This window comes from Galleria mellonella, unplaced genomic scaffold (genome assembly GCF_026898425.1).
Source record: "Galleria mellonella isolate WM207_F2 unplaced genomic scaffold, CSIRO_AGI_GalMel_v1 utg99, whole genome shotgun sequence".
Classification (NCBI taxonomy): domain Eukaryota; kingdom Metazoa; phylum Arthropoda; class Insecta; order Lepidoptera; family Pyralidae; genus Galleria; species Galleria mellonella.
Genome location: NW_026442184.1, coordinates 595,129 through 622,206, shown reverse-complemented (window position 1 = coordinate 622,206; position 27,078 = coordinate 595,129). Strand labels below are relative to the sequence as shown.

At 34.9% G+C, this 27,078-nt stretch overlaps 1 protein-coding gene across 1 annotated transcript in view; it reads left to right on the top strand.

Annotated features, from left to right (window-relative positions):
- The first annotated feature begins 3,224 nt into the window (after nucleotides 1–3,224).
- LOC113521536 (low-density lipoprotein receptor-related protein 2) overlaps nucleotides 3,225–27,078 on the top strand; it is a 345,330-nt gene continuing 321,476 nt past the window's right edge. Inside the window, exon 1 of the mRNA XM_052903003.1 lies at nucleotides 3,225–3,469. Within this exon, the coding sequence (XP_052758963.1) occupies nucleotides 3,385–3,469 (85 nt within the window). The 5' untranslated portion in view covers nucleotides 3,225–3,384. The remainder of the gene's footprint in view (nucleotides 3,470–27,078) is intronic.

Here is a 27,078-nt window from a genome sequence, read left to right as displayed (position 1 = left end):
TAAATGGTTTTTTTTAAATGGGTGATAATGGAATGGTAACTCCACCCGCGCTATCAGTATACACCGGCGGGGCACCAGTGAAGGATGATAGATGAGGATGAAGCAGGTCAGTTAGCCCATCGTGACGAATTCAACAAGAATTGTTCACGATGGTTTCCAGATGGAACCACGTGGAGTAATATACCCTATTAGGTTATATAAATCTTCATGTGGTTCCCTTTGGACGTCATGTTGGTTTATTCTTTCGGAATTCGCCTCTATGGGCCGACTGACATGCTTTTATTGTCACCTATCATCTCTCATCGGTACCAATTCTCTTTCCATTGTGTCTTTTCTCTTTTTAACCGACTTCAAAAGAAGGTTTTCAATTCATTTGTATTTTTATTTTTACGTTTGTTACCTCAGAACTCCGTTAGCTGTAAACCGATTTGGATACTTTATCAAAATCTGTTCAGTGCTTTAGTTTTTAAATAAAAATAAATAGGTTTGCTACAATTGAAGTAGACGTTAATAAAATATAATAAACCATTTATTCATTTTTAAGGAACACAATGTTTTTATACGCAGATATAACAGTGCCTAAGCCAAGACTTGTCGGCACTCACGGCAAAGTAAGGAACGGCCATTTCTTTACCGGGACCACACAGCAAAACACGGTAGACATTAAGGGTATGTAACGTGCTTTTTTTAGGGAGTCAGGCCCTCCTTGTGATATAATCTTAAATACCGCAATAGTTATGATTGTATGGTCTCGTGGTAGCTATTATATTGTTATTTTTTACGGAATAAAGTACATCATAGAAGCATTTTTTGGAGTTCCATTGTTTCTGCCTGCCCTAATGGAAGACAGGCGTGACAGATATGTATGTAAGTAAAGTACATCAAGGAATTTCTCTTGTTTGCACATTATCAGGAAGTATTATGTCCTGTTAATTCAGTGGATAAATATAAAAAAAAAAATACTAAAAAAAAGAATAAAAGTAACTATAGAGGTAAAGTGGGATCTAAGCAATAGATACAGTTTTTTAATGGGTGATAATGGAATGGTAACCCCGACCGCGCTATCGGTATACGCTGGCGGGGCACCAGTGAGGGGTGATAGGTGAGGATGAATCAGGTTAGTTGGCCCGTCATGGCGAATTCATTAATGATTAACCATGATGTCCAGAACCACATGGAGGTCGACCTGATAGGGTATATTGCTAGCAATGGGACTGGTAGCCCGCATCACTAATAATCCCTTTCCACCAGCAACAGGTATTTTGAGTCATATAGTAAAGTAAACCTATCAATGCAATCCTAAATAAGTGAAAGTAAGTTTGTTTTATTCTCAGTGTCTTACTTGTTTAAGCAAATGCTATAAAATTTGCTAAACAAGTCCTATATGGGATGAAGATGGACAAAACCCTGGCTATTTTTTTATCAAGATCAAAAAATATATCCGAGACATGCAGTAGAATTAGCTAAAAACTAGTCAGCAAATAAAAAAAGTTGAATGCAAGTACGCATTTTTAATTAAAAAAAAACTATGTAGACATGTTCAGAGACGGAGCAAGCGATGCGACGCGACGTGTCGTCCGCTCCGCTAGCCGCTACCTGCCAACCACCTGTGTGAATAGGGTTGCCAGCTATTTACGGCTCCCGCGCTCACGGGAGAATTTTATGATGGCAAAGGTCAGTGGAAAATAAAAAGAAAAAAGATTGTAGAATCTGCTATAATAACTTGACAGTTACGCAGTCTGTTTAGTATGGAGGTCCAAAAATTTTTGCTGTAAATATCCTGTTTCAAAGGTAGAAAAATACTTAAAAAATACTGCGCTTTGTACCACATTATTTTTTAATTTCTTGTTAAAATAGCTTGATAAATAAACAATATACAATAAACAATAATAATGAGTATGGATAATATTTATATTATTACATGAATCACATCTCCCATATTTAGAACTGACAAAATTTTTCATCATGCCTCCCACCAAATTGTTTATAATTACTCCTCTCCATCCAAAGGTTGCCTGGAAGAGATCGCTCTTAGCGATAAGGCCGCCCATTGTTTTTTCATTGTGATTATTTCTTGTAATTGTTTATATTTATAAATAAAATAATAAGTTTACTATTGTAATCTTTTGGAGGAAAAAAATAAAGACTATCTAGAAAACAATTGATTGCTTTATCATCATTATCATCTTACACTTGATTATTTTATTTATTTTCCCTTTACTTTGACATACAAATTAATAGATTTACAATTTGAATATTTCGTATCTTGTCTATTTTAACTGGATCCTTTAATACATAATAACAAATAGAGATATAATCAATTATTTCATCAGATTTTTTTGATGAAATTACTTGTAATAGAATATTAAAAAATACCTGTCATATTGAGTTGGAGTTTGAATCTGACAAATTTGGCGAATTTTTTTGTTATGTTTATAATTGTCAGGAAAAGGTTACAAATCTTGTCCTGATAATTACAAACACCTGAAAGAAATAGTTTGAATAATTGAAATGGTACGTTAAAAAGGGGTGTGAAGCCGGGACAAGTAGCTAGTGAGTAATAAAAGTATCTGTCCGATTAAGTCAAATTTTAAAATACTAACAATAATAAAAAATATTTTTGAATTGATTTTTTGTTAATATTCTTATTGTATATGATAAAATAATAAAATTGCAACTAAACGACATCTGTATATTTGTGTGTTTGTATTCAAAATAAGCACCTATTGATGGAATGTAATAGGAATCGAAGGGAAAGGGAAACGTTTTTAAAAACATTTCATATTAATAAATTGGATGTGGGTATTGTTCAGAGGATAATGCATGCTCCTATTGCCAAAATTGCTTTGTGCTTAAGTGAATTAGTAAGTAGTATTGTTTGGTTATAATTATAATAGTAGATAACATGTTTCAATTTTGATTAAAAAAAAATTCTAAAATAACGCATGGGGGATATCATGGGCGAAACACTATACTCTGTTATGTTCATGGTACTGCTCATGTCTATAGGCGACGGTTACCACTTTCCATCAGGTGGGCAGTCAGCTTGTTTGCCGTTCTAAGTTTTATACAAAAAAAAATATTCAAAATCGGTTCAAAACTGTCGAAGATATAAGTGTAATATACAAGAAAAACTTCGTAGTCGGCTATGATATATATTTTCCCCACAGTGGAAGGCTTCAATGGGCACATGGCCACCCCACCGTGTGCCGGCCGGCGTGCGCTAGTCGCGCTCTAGTCGCAAACCCGCGCTCGTGTCGTTCAAACGTCCATATCTGACCTCGTGCATATAATAAAACTTTCCTAACTTTCGCACGTCGATTGTGTGTGCTGTTGTTTTGTTGTTGCCAGTGAGTGTTTTATGTTGATGTGTGTTGTGTGAAGATGCAGGCCGCTGGAGCGGCGTTGCTGATTGCGCTGGTCGTCGCAACCGCCGCACAAATTGATCCCAAGCATACGGACTTATCAGGTAATTAAGAAAGTTTTTAAAATACCAATCATAATCATTCGAATGTAAATATTACAGTACAAGTGTGTACTGTTGAGCGGTTATTGGATATATTAATTTTGCGGGTAGGTTTACCGTTTTGAAGTTCATTGATACTGTACGTTGGAAACGGGTTCCGAAGTGGCCCATGCGGATTCACATAGCTGTAAAATATAGATTCTTTCGCCTCGTTTCGTATGTTTGATTTAGGTATTCTTTATTTAATAACTTTTTAAATATCTAGTTTTTATTTTTCATAAGTGTACATGTTAGCTAGTTATCTTTATACTATTTAGTTTAATTATTACCTACTTAATAACTAAGTTTGTATTATTTAAAGTGTAATAAATTACATGTAAGATAATTAAATAGGTAGCTTTATATCTAGGTATATCACTGTGGTGCAGTGATAGGCACGTTGCTTTACGTAAACGAGTTACAGGATTCGATTCTGGGTTGGATTAGCTTAGGATATATAGGAAGCAATAATGGGAATTCTAAATTGGCGCATGTTTGAACTGGATATATCTCTCGTTGTTTTCAATAACGGTATCCAAACTTGAAGGCAAAGCGTGATTATATGTTAAAAAGAAACGCCTTAAACAATATTATGTATGTATAAATAAATCGGTATGTATTTAAATTGTAAAATTATAATATTATTCAAAATGCATTACAATACAACAATAGTTGAATGTCACAGCGGTCTTTGTACTCCGGATAATGGAGGAACTCGAACGTGTTGTGGGTACCTACCTACACGTACCTGGCTACAATGGCTGTAGGTACTTATTGAGCATAGACAATTTGGTAGGTAGGCAGCAAGTGCTGTTTAAGTTTCGCTTTAATTTTATTATTATACAAAATAGAAACGGGCCATCGATCCTTTGTTAAAAGTGTTTACAGTCGACGTGGTTGTATGCGACTCGAATATTGCTCAATTTTTTTTTTAAATACATCATCGTCTTTCTAACTTTATCCTAATTTTTATTTGGGGTCGACGTAATATGTTTTTTTTTATTCATATTTCAAAAATATTTGGCTTCTAGTTTTACAATTGGCCGCCTGCTTGACGTCAAACCTAATAATAATAATATATTTTAATTAATTGTTAATTAAATAATTTAAATACATATTTTTGGATAATAAATAAGTTTATACATAGATCATTTTAGTATTAAATTCTCGAGCGATGTTGTCGATTATTTTTTTTTAATTAACAAGCATTAAACTCGCATTATTTTTTTGAAAATCGTAGTCATGTTTTAAGTATATTCGAAAAGTGGCAGTGTCGCTGACAACAGTATAAATATTTTTATATTTTTATACTAGTTGCATCCTGAAACTTCGCTCGCATGAATCAAAGTATTCTCTATGCTATGTTATAATATAACCTCCTCGTGTTTCAGGTCTCATTTAAATCCGTTTAGTAGTTTTCGCGTGAAAGGATAACAAATATCTATCCATTACTTAAAGGGTTTCAATTCGGTCGCATTTTTTTATGTTTGTTACCTCATAACTTCGTCATTTTTAAACCGATTTAGGAAATTGTCTCTTTTAATTGAAAGGACATATTTACAGATTGATTTTATAGAATTTTTATCAAAATCCGTGCAGTAATTTGGTTTTTAAATTAAAATAATTGGTTTTCTTATAATTGTAGTTGGTTTTTTTATGGGACACAATTCTCTAGTTTTTTTTTTAATGGGTGATAATGGAATGGTAACCACACCCGCGCTATCGGTATACACCGACAGGGCACCAGTGAGTGATGATAGATGAGGATGAAAGCAGGTCAGTAAGCCCGTCGTGACGAATTCCACTAGAATTAACCACGATGGTTTCCAGGGGGAACCGCGTGGAGGACGACCTGATAGGGTATTTTACTAGCAATGGGTTCATTAGACCCCATTCTCTAGTTATGTTGTATTTCCACTGGGTAATTCCATACATCAAATATATATGATATTAGCTTAACACTCGGCCAGGTGGTTTGGTTTGGTTTTACATTAAGATTTCCATTGTTACGATGCCATCACACGCGGTTTATTAATTATTTTATATTTTATTTCATAAATTTGAAGTTATAATATTTATTTTTCATACATTTTGTAAATATTCTTATGTCATAAACTTAGATTAATACGGGATATAGCTGGGCTTTTTTTAGGAAATATCAATAACTCGATTACCATATAAAAGATTTCAACGCGCGCATACAATTGACCTAATGTAAATACTTGGATACAATTTCTCTAAAATACGTTCCCTACTTTTTAAATCGTATGGTAAATATATTAAAAGATGGCATTTTATTTGTATATTTGTTTATTTAATTAATTATTAACGAACAACGTGTTTGTATTTACGTGTGTAATGTAAGAATAAAATTTCGTTCATTAACTAGTTGTATAACGTGATTTACGTTATACAACAAAACTAGTTGTATTAATTACAAAACTAAACCGATTTTGATGAAATGTCCATGGCACCAATCTGTAAGTTACAATTTTATTTTGTCACGTGGAAAGACATAATGTTACTTTACGCCCATTTAAGTAATTAAATAGGTAAGTTATAATTAAGGAATTGTCATGTACCAAATTTAATGAGGAAAGTTCGATGACAAACATTTCGCCTGTCTGCGTGTGTCGTATAATCCAAAAAGTGACGGTGTTCGTTTATTAACCGACTTGAAAAAGAATAAGTTTCTCAATTTTTTTATATATTATATTTTTTTCTTTTTTGTTTGTTACCTTATAACTCCGTCAGTCATAAACCGATTTGAAAAATTATTTATTTATCTGAAAGGATATACTAGATTACCAGTGGGAGATTTTATACAAAAGTCGATTGCTTGGGTACCTCTGTCCCATTTGTGGTTTAAACGTGTTGTGTTTGCATGGCTGTGTTTCAGTTTGAAGGGTGGGATATGGCGTGCATTTACACGGTACAGAGGTACTGGGTACACACCTGAGTCCTTAGGAATGGCAACGCATGTGGGGTATCATGGGCGAAACAGTATACTCTGTTATGTCCATGGTACTGCTCATGTCTACAGGCAACGGTTACCACTCTCCATCAGGTGGGCCGTTAGCTTGTTTGCCATTCTAAGTTGTATAAAAAAATTAACATAGAACTAAGAGGAATAACATATTTTAACTACGAAAAGAATCGTCCAATCGGTTCTGAATTTTAGAACAATATATTATCGCGTGACGTATAAACTTGATAGAAACGAATTAAGAACACAATCGAATTGAATTTCTCTTTTAGAAGTTAGTTAAAATTGTATTAATATTGTTTACATCCAATTATGACTCGAAGCGAGTCTCATATGCTGTGCTGTGTGGTAGAAGGAACGCGGACTGCAACTGTGTCAATATGACTCATGTCTCTGTCGCATTACATTTGTGTCTGCTAGATGTTTTGCGATTCATTTATCATACATACATTCGACACTTCAATGTCATACATAACATGTATGTTGTAAATTAAGCTAATTTAAAACAACTAAATAAACGAGTGATTCGCTTCACCTAATGTTACTTCTGTTGTAACAAATTTTTGGGACAAACACTGGAGTTTTATAGATTTGAAAAATTATCAAAGTCGGTCTAGTATTTTTATTTTTTTATGTGGGAAAATGGATTGGTAGATCCGCCTACGCTATCGGTATATGCTGGCGGGGCACCAGTGAAGTATGATAGGTGAGAATGAATTTATTTGAACTTATCTATGTTCAGTAATTCTATATATATATACCACCACCAGAGGGAGACTTTGTACACGAGTCGATTGCTTGGGTACCTCTGTCCCAAGTGTGTTTCAACCGTGAAACAGCTGTGTTTGCATGGCTATGTTTCGGTTTGAAGGGTGGGATATGGCGTGAATTTACTAGGTACAGAGGAATAACACCTGAGTCCTCAGGAATGACAACGCATGGGGGGTATAATGGGCGAAACAGTATACTCTATTATGTCCATGGTACTGCTCATGCCAATAGGCGACGGTTACCACTTTCCATCAAGGTGGGCCGTCAGCTTGTTTGCCATTCTAATTTGTATAAATATATATATATACATATATATATATATATATATATATATATATATATATATATATATATATATATATATATATATATATATATATATATATATATATATATTCCTTTTTTTCCTTTTTTCTTTAAATTTATAAATGATTATGTTTGTATATGCTATATGCTTTAGTTGTAATTGTTATTGCTATGAATCAAATAAATAGTTTACTTTCTTTCTTTCAATATCAGGCAGATCCATAGCAAGTAATACTGTATAGTATGTATACTGTTGTTTGCTATGAATCTAACATCAGATTTCACCAAGTGTAGAATCGACTGGAGTACTAGGACGTTGTAAAATTGATTACACTCGTACTGTTCGATGGTGGACCGTCAACAGTACACCAGTAGTCGGTCGACACGACGCTGACCGCCGGAAATCAATCCGTCTCACTGTTTGTCACTCAACAAGTTGCTTCCGGGCTGACGAGCCCACTGCCACAGTCTAATTTACACCTTAAATATATAACGTCAAAGTTGATAATTATCCAGCTAAATGTATAGTGTTGTTACTTGAATATTCGACTCATTGGCATTTGAAGTACAGCACAGTTTAGCGTGATGGGGTCGAGTGAAATGTTGCCAGCGAGAATGAAGTTTGTTGAATTGTGCATTTTATTATTATTAATGGTAAAGTTGGAAATCCCCTGGACGAGAGGAGGTTATGTCGACCCAAATGTTCAGTCAAGTTCAAGAACGTCTGTTGGTACTGCACTCAGTCAGCCTGCAATTATATGGAATATTCACTATTCACGCGTCTGCATTGCTTCATAAAGTTTTCAATTGAATTAAAAAAAAAAATTAAAAAATGCTTATATATTGTTTCTAGATATACGTTAGGCGAAGGACGTGTTCGTATTTCTGGATATGTATCGACAATTCAGCTAATTTCTACCGATAGACGAAAATTGTCATGTCCAAATATGTTCGATTGGGGAGAAAGGATTGTTAGTGATGGAGACTGAGAATCCCATTGCTAGCAATATACCCAACTAGGTCGACCTCCTCGGGGTTCCCCCTGGAAACTATCATGGTTAATTCCTGATGAGTTCATCATGATGGGCTAACTGGCCTGTTTTCATTCTCATCTATCACTCTTCACTGGTGCTCCGCCAGCGTATCCCGTTAGCGCAGGCGGGGTATCCCATTACATTATCATTCATTAATAAAAAATATACCCTGTCACGTCGACCTCCTTGTGGTTCCCCCTCGAAACCATCTTAATTGTATGGTATGGTATACCATTTTTACCCATCAAAAAAATTGTTCGATTCTAACGATTCCTTTTTGACTGAAAATGCTTGTATTTAGTATAGTTTCTGAATAATTTTATTACAGTATATAAGTCAAGTTCTTTGTCGAGAAGAAAAAAAACAGAAATAAATATTTTACTTTTTTACTATCATCACCTTGATCTAATTTTGTGTCGCATGAAATATTATTTTATTTGACTGGGAAATCATCCTCACCTATGATCCCTCACTGGTATTTCGCCAGTGTATACCGAGGCGTAACGTTAGCGGAGTTACCATTCCATTATCATTTTCTTCCACGCACAACCATTCTTTGGAATCAACTTCCAGCAGCAATATTTCCGAACCGATACGACAACATAACTTTTAAGAAAAGAGTATATTCCTTTTTAAAAGGCCCGCAGCACACCTGCAATGCCGCTGGTGTTTGTAGGTGATCATGGGCGGCGGTAGTCACTTACCATCAGGTGAGCCGCAAGCTCGTTTGCCCCCTGTGTGTTGTAAAAAAAAGACCATTCCATAAAAAAAATGTGGTGACGTAATTGCATAATATACTTTAAAAAAAAAGCCGATCAGGTGTGTGTCGGACTCGCGCAATGAGGGTTCTATACAAAATCATCAAGTTAATTTCTTTTATTTGTGAAATAGCTACAAAGTTCAGATTTTTTTTTACTTGTTCTATATGACATTGCTTTATGCCAAAGTTCATGATTCTAAATAAACGGGAAGTACCCTATAAATTTTGATTCCCTTTGCGAATCTCAAAATATACGATATAAATGGAACATAAAGGGGGGAAGGGATTGTTAGTAATGGGGAGGGTAGTCCCCATTGCTGTCAATATACCTTATCAGGTCGACCTCCGCGCGGTTCCCTGGAAACTATCGTGATTTGAATTCGTCACAGTTTGCAATCATGTCAAAATATAGCGATATAATTTTTATTAAAAAAAATGGAACATAAACGGCCGTATCTTTTGATTGAGTCGATTTAGAAGCTTGATTTTTTCACTGTTTTAAGAGATTGCAGATTTGAGTATACGATATTAATTTCAACTTGATACCTACACGCGTTTCTAAGAAAAAGGGTCTTGACAGACGAACGGTCAACGTACTGATCCTATAAGGGATCCGTTTTTCCTTAGTTAGTTTCGGAACCATAAAAACTAACGGACCAAACTCTAGTTCGTGTCGTCGGCCAATAAATTATATTCTGATTTCTGTCAGAAATAGCGTTAATAAAAAGCGCATCACCAAATACAACGCGGCGCGGTGAAAGCACTTTCGTTTGCCTTTATTTTACAACACAAACCACTTTTCGCGCTATGTATTGAGTAAATTCAGTTGTCTCTCGCCGAGATAATGATTTTAAACCTTATTACACGGTCGGTTTATCCTTCGGGATTCAATTACGTAATGGAGTAGTTTTCCGGGAAATTGTTGGCTTGATATATTAATAGACATTTTACATTTATGATTTCATAATTAAAATAATAATAAAATTATTTATAGCAGTGTTTTTCAATCTTTTTCACGCGACCCCGTTAGTATGTAAAAATATCTTGCGACCCCCTACCCTCCACGGTTTCGAATGTGTATAAATTTTATTATAATACAATTATGAAATCCGTACAGTTGTATTTATATTCACAGTTAGGTATCGATAAAATAAATAATACATAATAAAGTATGTAAAACAGCCATGTAATCGATGTCTGTTATAGATACTTCATTATGTATTATTGATAGATTGATGTATTTACGGAACTGTTGATTTTTCACTACTTCGCGACCTTCCGCAACCCCCTTGTCGCTTGTTGCTTGGGGACCCCCCAAGGGGTCGCGATCCACATTTTAAAAAACACTGATCTATAGTATAGTATATAGCTTATGTATGTTACTCGCTGGTAATCAAGCTTTTTATAGGTGAAATAATTTTTAAAATCATTTGAGTAGTTTTTGAGTTTATCCATTACAAACAACAAGTAAACAGACTTATGAAGCTGGTGATTTTTGGTAATCAAGATTTTTAAATTATTTAGTAATTCAAATTGTGTTTCAAATTATTCATTTTTAAATTTATTTCATATAAATGTTTCATTCATTATATAGTTGTATGTATAAAAGTATTAGCATATAAATATTTAGTTACTATCATAAAATATGAGTACATGTTCTCTGTAGGAATAAATTCAGTCTTAATTTTGATTTTTATTCTGATATGAAAGTAAAGAAATATATAAAAATAATAAAATATTTCCTCTTTATAATGTCGATATATCTGCTGTGTGCTCCCAGCGTAAAATGGGCCGCGCCTTCCTTTCCCGTGGGTGTCGTAAGAGGCGACTAAGGGATGGGCGACAGCGTCCCTCTTGAAACATTTTTAAAGCCTAACTGCGGTTGCTAATCCGCCTGCTAAGCGTGGCAACTTACTAGCAAAACCCCCTAAGGGGGAGGCTTATGTTCAACAGTGGACAGTTAACTTAGTTATTAATTCTATATATCAGTAGTTGCCATGCTGGCTGTCGGGTTAATATATATATATATATATATATATATATATATATATATATATATATATATATATATATATATATATATATACTAGCAAACAAGCTGACGGCCCATCTGATGGAAAGTGGTAATCGTCGCCTAAAAATTTTAAGCTGTATGTATTTTTCAACAGCTTAGTTATAATAAAATAAAAGCCCAAAAATTTGTCAAAAAAATAAAAAAATAATTTTTCCTGAGGACTCAGGTGTTATCCTCTGTACCCAGTAAAAAATAGATGTTGGCCGATTCTTCAAACCGAAACACAGCCATGCAAACACAACTTCATAAAAATCACGGTAGAAACACGAATGGGACAGAGTTTGGTAACAATCGACTTTTGTACAAAGTCTATATATAAATATATATATATATATATATATATCAGTAGTTGCCATGCTGGCTGTCGGGTTAACAACCGTAGTGATATTGTAGGTGATTTTTAAAAGGACGCAACCGCCCATCGCTCAAAGACTTACGATACTCACGAGAAGGGAATGGGTGGTCCACTCTACGCCGGGACCACACGACACTTTCTGGGCACATACGCAGACAAATCGCCCGTCGTCTGCGCAGGGCTTAACAATATGAATTTACATATGTTAAGCTGGTATCATTTAAAATCGAAGCCGTGAGCGGGTTAGCTGAGTGTACGATAAATCTTACATTCTATGTGTGTTCAATTTAACATGACTTAGATAAACACAGTGCGTCTCACTCGCACTTACCACCTGTGAGTGGGACGCGAGACGGGCGAAAACGGGTTTCGCATTGCCTTGAACTTGTATAACCGCTATCTGAGCTGGTTGTTGTTACCTTGTGACGCCGCCCGGCGTTTCTTGTAACGTAACTTGATCACTTTATTGTATACTTGTTATAACTTGCTATTATTAATGAAAAGTTTACTACTCTTTTAATGGAAAAAGCGATCATAAATCCTACTAATATAATTAAGTTTTAATTGAGCGATGTCTGTATATAAGAGAAGAGCGTCATCATTTCAACCATTATCCGTCCACTGCTGGACATAGGTCTCCCCCATAGACTGCCATAAGGAACGGTCCTGAGCCCCCTGCATCCACTGACTCCCTGCAATGCATTTGAGGTCGTCACTCCATCTAGTGGGGGTCATCCTATACTGCGTTTGTAAGTATGGAGTTGCCATTCAGGAACTTTTCTTTCCCATCAGTTGTCAGTTCTTTGATAAATATGATCAAGACTAAAACCATGTCTAACGCCCATGTCACACCTATACTGGTTACGATTGTGAACACTACGCTCGAAGCTGTCGACGAGTATGTATACCTGGGACAAGTTGTCCGAATGGGTAAGTCCAACTTCTACCGAGAGGTCATACCGGCGTATCCAACTCGGCTGAGCGGGGGGAAAAGGGATTGTTGGTAATGGAAACTGAAAATCCCATTGCTAGCAATATATCCAACCAGGTCGACCTCCTCGTGGTTCGATCTGGAAATTATCATGGTTAATTCCTGATGAATTCATCATGATGGGCTACTGGCCTGTTTTCATTCTCATCGATCACCCTTCACTGGTGCTCCGCCAGCGTATCCCGTAGTAGCGCAGGCGGGGTTACCATACCATTTTCATCCATCAAAAAAAAAACTCGGCTGGGCAGCGTTCGAGAAACTACGCCACATCTTTTCGTCCAGAATACCTCAAAGCTTGAAGACGAAGGTCTTTCTTTTACCAGTGCGTGTTGCCAGTGATGACTTATGTAACCGAAGCATGCTCCTACACGATTGTCCGTATGCAAATCCTTCAAATTACTCAGCGAGCTATGGAGAGGGGTTTTGTTTAATGGATGATAATGGAATGGTAACCCCACCCACGCTATCGGTATACACCGGCGGGGCACCAGTGAGAGATGACAGGGGAGGATGAAGCAGGTCAGTAAGCCCATCGTGACAAATTCATCAATGAATTAGGCGCGATGGTTTCCGGGAGGAACCATGAAGAGGTGGACCTGATAGGGTATATTGCTAGTAATAGAGTTACTAATTACATTACTAACAATCCCTTTCCCCCCTCCAACTACTGTTTATGCCAGTGGTTAATCCTAACCACGGGTTATCATTCTTATTTATGAAAAAAGATACGTAGTTTTCCCAAGTGTTAACGACGAGTTCTTTCAATTAAAACAAAAACACGTCGATCAGTTACATTGTAAAATGTTTCTCTCGTGTTAACGGCAACCAATAGAGATGCACTTTCATAATAGGAAACGCTGTGGTGGCCTGCGCCCGTGCAACACTGCAAAAAGCTGAACAGCGCACGCGATGCGTGCCAAGTGAAATCCTTCAGGCTTACGAAACTACCTCGTTGTATTAACTTGCGATACGATGATACAACTAATACAGGTTTAATTGGAGGAAGTCTGACGTTTTGTACCACATCGAAACAGTAAAGTGAACGGATTGAAATAAAAAAAAAAGAAGAAAGTAACCTATTTGAAAATGACAAGCTTACTGCACCAGTTTTAGTTGGAACTGTTTTTAAATTAAAAATATTTTTTTTTTTTTTTAATAATAAAAGATGCTACTGTAACGAAAACTTCATTTTGTTTATTATGATTATAGTTACGTTTTGTTGCTTGTAGATTTTTGTACTGAGATATTTTTTTTATTTATGCAACATGTAATGGAAAAGAAGTCAATGAAAAGTGGTATACGTCTGTAGACATAAACATCATAATGGACATTTTTCTTTTTTATACAACTTAGAATGGCAAACAAGCTGACGGCCCACCTGATGGAAAGTGGTGACCGTCGCCTATAGATATGAGCAGTACCATGGACATAACAGAGTATATTGTTTCGCCCATGATACCTCCCATGCGTTGCCATTCCTGAGGACTCAAGTGTTATTCCTCTGTACCCGGTAAATTCACGCCATATCCCACTTTTCAAACCGAAACACAGCCATGCAAATACAACTGCTTCACGGTAGAAACACGAATGGGACAGAGGTACCCAAGCAATCGACTTTTGTACAAAGTCTCCCTCTGGTAAATAAACTGTTAAACGCAGATTTTGTCATAACTTTCAATCATTGTTTTTTTTAACATAAAGAAGTATTTTTTCTTAACAAATGAAAATGGAATTTATAACTCCGCCCGCGCTATCCGCATACACCGACGAGGCACTAGCGGAAGAAGATAGGTGAGAATGAATGCAGGTCAGTTGGCCCACCATGATGAATTCGACAAGAATTAACCATGATGGTTTCCAGGGGGAACCGCGTCGACCTGATATACCCTATATTGCCAGCAACGGGGATATTAGACCTCGTTACTAACAATCTCTCTCCCTCCCATAAAGAAGTATTTCTAATATTTTAAAACACCAGTGATGCCGTGCCGTGTACGTGTAGTGTAAACCATTGTGTGAACTTGAGCCACTAATGGTTAATGGCATACCTGCTTTATCTGCCCTTGTTGCTGTCGACAGTTGATTAAACAAGGCGTCGCTTGTCAGTCGCCATTGACTGTGGTAGATGTACCTGATGAGGTGTTCTCATCATCGCTTTTGTGTATTGTACCAATAACTTTATTTTTATAAAAAAAAAAATATAATTATATGATATTTTTATTTGATACTATCTGTTGCCTGCGACTTCGTTCGCGTTTCCGTCGTTTTTTGTGAAATAAGTAGCCTATATCCTTCCTTACGATTCAGTGGTTTTGATGTAACAGACACATTTCCTTTCACTGCTCTGCTCCTATTGGTCATAGCGTGATGAAAAGTATACTATAACCTGCCCAGGAGTATGAAGAATAATTGTACCAAGTTTCGTTAAAATCCGTCGAGAGTTTTTGTTTCTATAACGAACGTGCAGACAGACAGACAAAAATTTTACTGATTGCATTTTTGGCATCAGTATCGATCACTAATCACCCCTTGATAGTTATTTTGGAAATATATTTCGTGTACAGAATTGACCTCTCTACAGATTTATTATAAGTATAGATTTTTGTGAAGTATCAAAAATTTGTTTATAAAAGTTAATATACAATACTAATCTATTTACCCATGCGAAGCCAGGCCGGATCACTAGTGTATTAGAAATGTCATGACGACGGGTTGGGCGGTCAAGTCCCCAAGAGGTCAAACTCACTTTCACCTTTTTAATGAACAAAGATTGAGTTATAACAATGTGTTCTGTTAACTGCATTAATGCGTTTCTCTGTTTGTAAAGTCCACAATAATAAAAAAAAAAAAATATTTGATGACCTTGGTACGTACTGCTTCACCTTGCAACGGTTGCGGGTTCGATGCCCGCGCAATAAAAACATTTGTATTCACAAATATGTTTGTACATATCTGAATGTTTTCTGTGTATAATAATTTGAAAAAATAAAATGTATTTTATTAAGTCAATATGTTGTCTAGAACAGATACCTAGTTTATTGAAACTATGCTTAGTTTGGACTTTGGAAGTAAATAGTTATTATTCTTATATTATTTGTTTTATTTTTAATTTATTATCACTATCACGTTCAGGCTGTAGAACGAGCTCTCTGCCGAGGTTTTCCCTAGCTATTGCAATTAAGGGGGGTTTTCGAAAAAGGTATATTAAAGTTTCTTCAGGGTCGGCAACGTGCACGTGACCCCCTAGTGTTGCAGGCGTCTGTAGGCTACAGTGACCCTTTACCATCAGACGGGTTATATGCTTATTGGCCACTTTCGTATTGCATTTTTTATTTGTTTGTAATAAGGAATATTTAGATAGATAGATAGATACTCTTTATTGTTTCCTCCAAAAGATTACAATAGTAAACTTATTATAAATATAAATAATTACAAGAAATAATCACAATGAGAAAACAATGGGCGACCTTATCGCTAAGAGCGATCTCTTCCAGGCAACCTTTGGATGGAGAGGAGGTAGAATATATAATTATTATCCATTTAATTAGAGTGTCATACTAAGATTTTTACAGAATTGCCCATAAAAATAAATACATATTTAATCTTAATTTAACATGTCACCAACTGTGGGGCTAGACTGAGTATTGGGGCTTAGGCCTTAATTATTGTTATTAAAGATTTTTGATTAAAGGTCACGAGTCATCCAAGCGAGGTGATTATATTGTACCTTGTTTATAGCTTCATAAACACCGTCAGTGAAGTATTTATATCAAACTAAACAGAATAGTAATGTTAACGGATCAGTCAAATATAAATTTTCGGAGTAAACTCCATAGGAAGATGCTTCTCAATTCGTATTTTGTTTTTCGTAATATATAAGTCGATTACGGCGTCAATTTTAAACCGGTTTTTACAAAATATTTTGTAATTTATTCAATATTTTAATACAGCTAGAAAGAAAGAAAGAGAGAAATATTTACTTAGTGTTTTATTGCACACATGATTACAAAAAAATAATTATAATAACAATAAACAAAAATAAAAATAAACAAAAATAAAAATAAACAAAAATAACAATAAACAAAAATAAAAATAAACAAAAATAAAAATAAACAAAAATAAAAATAAACAAAAATCTACACTGTGAACCGTTTCGAAATATTCCTGTTTGTAAAATATGCTAGTTCTTGTTATGTATATATTATTATTTATTTATTATATTAGTTGTAAAATAAAATTGCCGTCTGTTGACTTGAAGTATTGTATGTATTTTTTGTTCTTTTTCAATTGTTTATAAATATTCTTTTTTTTTTATAAAAAACTACAATTGTCAATATATAAAAAGGTTAATTTGTAACAATTCCTATTCAGGCTGTTAGCAAAACTAAATTGGATTCGATCATTTTTAAAAAATAAATGTAATATTTTTTTTTAATTTAACAAAACTGTCAAAGGACGCAATTGTTCCCTAATAGCAATGTAAATTGTAAACGCACCTAGACGTACGTAGTGAGCGTTGGAATGGAATCAAGCAAAAGTGTAGTTCTGTAGGTCAACGACTGGACGCGCATGGCTGGGCTTGATGGAAAATTGCTCAGACGCTGACATCGGTTCCGTATAGCGGCCCAGTTGTACAATGACATTGGGCCATTTGGTGGAGACAGATATATCTTTATATCTATATGTGTAACGAACATTCATCGACTTACTATGTCGTTGCCGACAGTTAATTTCATTTCATTTATTCAAACATATCCATACATGGTAAGTCCATAAATTCTTGTTAAACATAATATAGTTATTGTATGGGCGAAAGGGATTGTTAGCAATGGAGTTTGACAGACCCATTGCTGGCAATATGCCTTATTAGGTCGATCTCCACGTGGTTCCCCCTGGAAACAATCGTGAACAATTCTTGTTGAATTCGTCACGATGGTCTAACTGACCTACTTCATCCTCACCTATCATCCTTTACTGGTGCCCCGCCGGTGTATACCGATAGCGCGGGTGGGGTTACCATTCCATTATCATCCATTAAAAAAAAAAATAGGTATTGTTAGAAAGGGAATATAAGTTTTATAAATAAATACAAACATTACATTGATAATTGTAATAGAAAAAATGTTCTCGTTTTGAGAGTAAACTTCTTGTTCATAAGAATTAGAGCCTTCTACAAATACACTTTTATTTTATTGTAGCGGGTAGGGGGGGGGGGGCATTGAATGGCTATACCCTACTTTAAAAGGCCTAATGTCCTACATTAAAATGAAAGGCTCCAAGACAATTAGACGGTTTAGATTTTTCGAAGTCACTTGATTATGGTTTTTGCCTGCACCAAAAAATTCTTTTGCCTTTATAGTAGTAAGTTTCACCTATCCAAACCAAATATTTAGGCTTTGAACCAAATATTTAGGAAGTGAAGTTTGCACAAAATCGGTCGAGCTGTACTTCATTTATCACATTTTTTGTAATTCAATAAATGGCGGATCATTTTGTTAATGGAGATTTTTGTGTCAAATTCAAACTTATTTTAAGATGTTGATTGTGCTGTCAAATTGAAACTTTTTTCAGTGTTGACAGTACAATTAAAATAGCTAGCAATTAATGAAATTTTTTTTTTAATAAATGAATTTGGTGTTACAATTTTTTTTTATTATTTCACTTTATACGTAACGAAGCACGTACCGGGCCGCTAGTATATATATAAATCTAGTATATATATATATATATATATACAACTTCATAAGTAGATTTTGCTTTGCAACAGTAATTTTTTGCCCCATAAAAAGTCGTCTTTAGTCGTCTGCAAAAGAATTATTCGGTTCAACATTGACATCACAAAAAATACGGACGAATGGGGACCCTCTTTTAGAACTACCTATACAAATGACACTATATATTTTCCATCACGTCATTTATAATATTGCTATTACACGTCACTGTGCAACGATTTTAAATTATTAATTAATTAATAACTAATTAATTATTAATATTGCTATATTAAATGAAAATTAAAACGAGTATAATATAAAAATTTATATAATTGTCAAAATCATTGTCTAAATGCAGTGGTAACCTTGTTTCTAACCTTCAAACTGTTTACGTATTATATAAATTCATTGCTTACTATTCTAATGTATACCATATTTAAAGTAATATTTTAATCTTATTTACATTAACAAGACCTTGATAGGAGATAACTAACATTTTTAACGGTAATGTTAGATTTTCAGGTTCATAATAGATTTTTTCAAGATGCAGTTTTAATTTGCGGAATAGAATACGGCTTGTTACGAAGCAGAACTAAAATGTAGACACTTTAGATTATATAGTTATAGATAGAGTGTCTCCACACAAAAGCTTCGAGAACAGCATGTCAGCTTTTTCATACAATTCTGCGTGATAAATAGTTATGAGTATTTACTTCATAATTTTTATATTTATTTTGTTTTACAATTTTTGCATCTTTTTAATGCGTAAAAACTCATTTTATTTATTAAATAATTAAATATAGCTACGTCAAGATGCATTATGTACGTATATTATAAATACGAAAAACGAGTTTTTGTTTGTTGCTAATTGTCAAATTAGTTGACAAAAAGTTGACACATTTTTGAGACTCGATGCTCTATCTATATAATCTAATATAGACACATATTCTGTATTCTAAATTCAAAATATTTAAAGCTATTGTGTTTTTTTTTATACAACTTAGAATGGCAAACAAGCTGACGGCCCACCTGATGGAAAGTGGTAACCGTCGCCTATAGACATGAGCAGTACCGTGGACATAACAGAGTATACTGTTTCGCCCATGATACCACCCATGCGTTGCCATTCCTGAGGACTCGGGTGTTATTCCTCTGTACCCTGTAAATTCACTGGCATATCCCACCCTTCAAACCGAAACATAGCCATGCAAACACAACTGCTTACAAAATATCTAGTGCTACATCAGTGCGTTTTATTCCTTTTCAAATAGAAAGATCATTATCATCATTATTATATCGGCTTTTAGCTGTCCACTACTATACATAAGCCTCCCCCATAAGGGAGGTTTTGCTAATAGTTGCCACGCTTGACAGGCAAATTGGCAACCGCAGCTAAGAGCGAGTTTCATAAACAAACGAAAGAGGAAGAATTAGTAAGGAGTTAAATAAATAAATATATCCTAATTCAATACACAGAACATTTATACACTGATACGCATGAACAAAGCCACGGGAAACAGCTAGTGTGTTTACAGTATCAAACAGTCGAATCGATTTCAAATATTCCATCGAGTTATAACATATTGAAATGTTTTTAGCTGCCAAAGCGAAGGTGGGCTACGTGAAAGAAAGTTGGCTACTTGTTTAGTTCGTGACGGCTCGGAACCCACCCCTTTCTTACTATGATTAATAACTCGGCTCACACAGGAATACGCTTCGCAAACTTGTAATATTCCGTTTACGTTACACATCTGGGGAATTTTATATTGTACTGTATAAAAATGGCGAAAAATAAATAGTTTTTTTTTTATATAATTTAAAATGACAAACAAGCTGACGGCCCACCTGTTGGGAAGTGGTGCCATTCCTGAGGACTCAGGTGTTATTCCTCTGTACCCTGTAAATTCTCGCCATATCCCACCCTTCAAACCGAAACACAACCATGCAAACACAACTGCTTCACGGTTGAAACACGAATAGTAAAAAATTGACACGAATTTGTGTTTCAATAATCAATGTTGTATACTTGATTGAGGATACCTCCTGACGTTATTTTTTTTTGTTTGTGTATTTATTAAATTTTTTTATAGGATCACTAACGTAAGATACAGTGAAACAATTTAATACAATACACTGGTAGACTAGATCTAACTGTTTTTACATTTATAGGCAACCACAGCATGCTTTGTGTTTGAGAAACATTACAATAGAATTAAATTATTAAATGTTATCAAATTAACAGAAATATCAATATATATATATATATATATATATATATATATATATATATATATATATATATATATATATATATATATATATATATATGGCAAGTTCAGGCTTGGTTTTTACAATATCGTTATATAGACGCGTTATGCGGACGATAGGTGATTCGCGGCCCAAGTTTGTTCTGGAAGCTGCATTACATGGATGCAGTACTTAAATGGATTACAAGGATGCCGCGGCACTCTAGTAGGTACATTGTATTCGAGTTTCATCAGTAGAGGTGGTCAATCTATGTGATTATTCATTAACCCTTCTTTTCATGTTTTTTTTATTGGTGAAATAAATCAAGTGATATAATTCATTTTCAAAATTAAATGGAAAATAGTTAGTAAAATAAATTTAACAGCTATGTTTTTTTTTTCTGCAATGGACATTAAAAAGGTGTCCAGACACGATCAATTTAAAGTGAACTTGTTCTTTTATATAATTTTTGGACATTCAATGTTATGATGGAAATTTCCAGCATTATGCAAAGAAGGGTTATCTTGTGAAGATATGATAAACATAGTGAAAAAAATTGTGATTCGAATATTAATTAATTTATAAATAAATACCCTGTGTACCTAAAATTAGGTCAGATCTATTATTACCTTGTTTGTTGTGTAAACATATTGGTACTATAAGCTATTTTAACCCATTGAAGTACTTATAAGTAATAAACCTTTGTTCAAGTATAAATAAACGTTAATAATATTTAAAAAAATTTTGTTTTGTTTTAATGACAATCGGCCGCCATTTTTACGACCATTTCTACCAATATCACGTATGAGAGGCTCGTAACTCGAAAATTATTATTTTTCTACAAGTTATATTCCAAGCACACTACAATCATAAAAAAATAATCACCCATAGACCTATCGTGTATTTTATATGTATACTCAAACTACAGTTCTTCAATTAAAACTAAATGTTCACTATTCCCGCCATTTTTTCCTCTTCATTCGACTATTTTAATGGCGCTATTCTAATTTTAAAACGAATAAAACGTACCAATGAATGTTTATGATACACAAAATTTGAAATATTCGAATTAGGAATGCAGGAATGTTTGATTTTAAAAATATTTGAATTTATAATGCGAAATTGTTTTTACAATAAGAATTTGCTTCGCAACATGCAGAATTTTGTTTCACAAAGAAGAGCAGCTGTTTTAACGATGACAAAATTAAATGAGGCCAAAATGGGAGTGAACCTTATCGATAGGAAAAAATATTAAAAACGGGCAAATTGAGAAACGTTTTTCGAATGTCGTTTAAAAATTTGTACAAATTCAAATAATTTCTATTTACCATAAAAAAGTGAAGCTTGTGATAGATAGGTGTTCAATAGATGTTCAGACGTCGTACTATAAAAGCGTGTCTAACATCTGTTCATGTCTAAACAAAAGAGGGAGACTTTGTACAAAAGAAGATTGCTTGGGTACCTCTGTCCCATTCATGTTTCTACCGTGAAACAGTTGTGTTCGCATAGCTGTTTCGGTTTGAAGGGTGGGATATGGCGTGAATTTACAGGGTACAGAGGAATAACATCTGAGTTCTCATGAATGGCAACGTGTGGAGAGTATCATGGGCGAAACAGTATACTCTGTTATGTCCATGGTACTGCTCATGTCTATAGGCGACGGTTACCACTTCCCATCAGGTGGGCCGTCAGCTTGTTTGCCATTCTAAGTTGTATAATAAAAAAATTAAAACGTTAATAAAATTATACATATATTTACATATAAATAAACGTTTTAGTAATTTAGTAATTATTGTAATAGATAATACATAAAGAATAAAGAACAAATATTATTACTCTAACTAAATAACGTTTAATTATTTAGACAGAGTTTTGTTAAACTCAGTTTAGATAGACAGTGTTTTAAATTTTTTTACAATAAGACCGTTTATATCTAAAGCGTCTACGAAAAATCTCGCAGTACATCGTTGGGTTTTATTCGAAAATAAAAAAAATAAAAACTAATATAATGCGTCGCTATGTAAATCGACGTGTTTCTATGAAATATATATATATATATATATATATATATATATATATATATATATATATATATATATATATATATATATATACTTTTTATATGCATAATTAAAACGAGAACATTTCAAAAGCGACCCAAAATGTTTGCGACTACCACTTTAAACGTAACTTTTACACTTTAAGCGGGCAAATTTCATTAATTCCAACTGTAGACGCTAAATTTAAGTTGGCGTTTCACAAAAATACTTTAGTTTCACAAAACTATTCATTTCATTAACGCTTCCACTTTGGGATTTGGACATGTTTGAAAGTTTGTATTTAATGCTCTTTTATATTTTTTCTTATTCAACTTAGAATGGCAAACAAGCTGACGGCCCACCTGATGGAAAGTGGTAACCGTCGCCTATAGACATTAGCAGTACCATGGACATAACAGACTATACTGTTTCGCCCATGATACCTCCCATGTGTTGCCATTCCTGAGGACTCAGGTGTTCTTCCTCTGTACCCAGTAAATTCACGCCATGCAAACACAACTGCTTCACGGTAGAAACACAAATGGGCCATAGGTATACCCAAGCAATCGACTTTTGTACAAAGTCTCCCTCTGGTACATTCATTCCGGTGTTTGTTGCTTCGTATACAGTGCCTCAAATCTGTTTTGTTACTATTTGTGAAAACCTATCAGTGACTTAGTTTGTAATTCTAAACTATTTCTATTTACACTAGTGTTGCCCTGGTTTTCTTGTAAAAATTAGTAAATAAATCACATTTGCTACAAAAGTAATAACATAGACGATCTTATGGCAACAAAATCTCCTCCAGATAACATTTTTTTCATACTATTTTTTACCCTCGACTTCAATCGCGTGACTAGATATTGATTGATTAAAAACGTAGCCCAAGCTCCCTGAGAGCACCACGGAAGCGAACGCTGTCGACTGCAAAAAGACCCATTTAAATTGATCCAGCATTTGTGAAAGATGTCGCATGACATACATACACACATATAAAATTACAGTCGAATCGAGAACTCCATACAAATTGTCGTATCATTACGGCGGTTACTATCTCTTGTTGCCTTAATTTGTGTAAAGACATGAAACATCGCGGCCGCGTTTCCCCCCCGCTCGAACGGTAGTTCGGCCGGCCGATCGCCGTCATTACGTTGATTGGAGACAAATCATTGCAGTGTGGAACGTGTGATAGTTGACACGGCGACCCTTGACACGGAAATGAAGAAAGTGTATGTGCTATACGGACGGACTTCGGAATTTTTTCCTTTTTTTACATAATTACGTAGCTAACTGTGAACCGATTTTGATAATTATTTTGCTAATCGGCAGGGTCCACTTCCATGTTTATCTTCATCAATACAGCCGTTAACTGCCCACTCTTCACCATAAGGGGAGTTTTGGCAGTACTTGCTACGTTTGGCAGGTGGGCTGGCAAACGCAGTTAGGCTTTTAGTTTTAAAAGGAACGCCACTGCCTGTCCTACCAATAAGTTCCTTTAGTCCCTCATACGACACCCACAGAAGAGGAAGGGGTGGTTTATTCTATGGCGGAACTACTTAACAATCTTTTGAAAATAAGTATTTTTTTATAATATATAAGTAATGCAAATAGGGGGGAAAGGGATTGTTAGTAATGGAGACTAAGAATCCCATTGCTAGCAATATAGCCAACCAAGTCGACCACCTCGCGGTTCCCCCTGGAAACTATTATGGTTAATTCCTGATGAATTCACCATGATGGGCTAACTGGCCTGTTTTCATTCTCATCTATCACCCTTCACTGGTGCTCCGCCAGCGTATCCCGTTAGCGCAGGCGGAGTTACCATACCATTTTCACCCATCAAAAAAAAAAAAAGTAATGCAAATAAATTATTTATCTATCTATCTAGCCAAACCAAACGCACACCCCTTCCGGATGGCCCGTAACTGGTTACTGCTGTGCCAAAAATTGTGTCTGTTCACGGCACCGTTCGCTTGTTCAGAACCGTTACGAATGTAGTATTCTTGGTACTGTGTAACAACTATGCGGTGTACCTACATAATATGAATGGCATGGTTTTTTTTTATGCAACTTAGAATGGCAAACAAGCTGACGGCCCAGCTGATGGAAAGTGGTAACCGTCGCCTATAGACATGAGCAGTACTGTGGACATAACAGAGTATACTGTTTCGCTCACGATACTCCCCATGCGTTGCCATTCTTGAGGACTCAGGTGTTATTCCCCTGTACCCAGTAAATTCACGCCATATCCCACCCTTCAAACCGAAACGCAGCCATGCAAACACAACTGCTTCACGGTTGAAACACGAATGGGACAGAGGTACCCAAGCAAACATTGAACAACCATTTGAATAGAAACAAAAACCGCATAGAAAAATAATATCAACATATATATGTGGCCAGATTTAAATTTACATGATGGCCACAAAGAAGTTTCAATAATGTGATGTGACGTAAGGTGCACTCGTGTGAAGCCGGGGCGGGTCGCTAGTTTATTATAAAAACAATATATAAATATATAATATAATATACATTTGTCAATAACATAACACGCCTTCTCAATGTCAATCGGCTGACATTGAAAACACTTGCAACAACAACGATCGTGACAATAGGCGCCCGGCGCCGCGTGCCGGATGCTAGTCTTGTTTTCGACTGTAATAGTGCGAGGTTAGGAATTAATTTTACACGATTATGTAAATAAGTGACGGAGTGACAGCACTGTTTTACCACGAAAAAGTTAATCTTTCGTTAGATAAGTGTTTAACACATGTTTCAATTTTTATTAACTCTTTTGTAAGAAAGCCAGCAGTAAGACGTCTAATATACGCTTGTGTCTAAAAACTTAATTCTGTATTATTGAAAAAATTATAGTTATTTGATGCAATAAATATACTAATTAAAATTTTTTATTCATAGTCAGTTTGAATAGCTATTTTTTTTTTGATGGGTGAAAATGGTATAACATAGTAACCCCGCCTGCGCTAACGGGATACGCTGGCAGAGCACCAGTGAAGGGTGATAGATGAGAATGAAAACAGGCCAGTTAGCCCATCATGATGAATTCATCAAGAATTAACCATGATAGTTTCCAGGGGGAATCGCGAGGAGGTCGACCTGGTTGGGTATATTGCTAGCAATGGGATTTTCAGTCTCCATTACTAACAATCCCTTTCCCCCCGTTTGAATAGCTATTGTATGGACAAGAAGGCCATATTTTAATCAAATACTTGTAATAAATTTTTACTTTGTATTTTTTTCATAATTTTTTTTGTTTTCGTTTTTGTTCATATTTTGTTCGTTAACTCCTATTTTTGTTGCTTTATGTACAGCGCCTTGTGTCTATATTGTTGCTACTTGTGAAAACCTATTAGTGGCTTATTTTGTTATCCTAAAACTGTATCTATTTGCTCTAGTGTAGCCCTGGTTTTCCTATGAATAAAAATAAATAAATAGTTTATAGACTTTGACATTTAAAATTACAATGAAACATTATTGCATCGACTAAACAATGTTTAATAATTTAGACAAAGTTTTGTTACACACTGTTTAAATAAGCAATGTTTTAAATTATTTTTATGGTAAGATATGTGTCATTATTGCTTTCATGTATAAACAAAATTTATACGAGATCTAAATGTTTATTAAGGAACTCTAAATTTTAAATTTATTACACTTGCATTTGAGATTATTAATACGGAACCTTAGAATAGGATTATGCATTTACTAACTGTATATCACGGGTTTGCGCATGTACCAGAGGGAGACTTTGTACAAAAGTCGTTTGCTTAGGTGCCTCTGTTCCATTCGTGTTTCAACCGTGAAGCAGTTGTATTTGCATGGCTGTGTTTCGGTTTGAAGGGTGGGATATTGCAATGAATTTACAGGGTACAGAGGAATAAAACCTGAGTTCGGAATGGCGATGCATTGGGGGTATCGTGGGTGAAACAGTATACTCTGTTATGTCCATGATACTGCTCGTGTCTATAGGCGACGGTTACCACTTTCCATCAAGTGGGCCGTCAGCTTGTTTGCCATTCTAAGTTGTATAAAAAATAAGGTTCATGTTAGTCCCTTGTTAATTATGTATTGAATAAGGTCACTTTTTCTTTGTACACATAAGAAATATCGTTTAAAAATCTAATATGTATGTGTGTGTATATAATAATGCATCACATACATGTATCACATCTCCATATTTAGAAATAACAGAATTTTTCATCGTGATTCCGATCAAACTGTTTATAATTACTCCTCTCCATCCAAAGGTTGCCTGGAAGAGATCGCTCTTAGCGATAA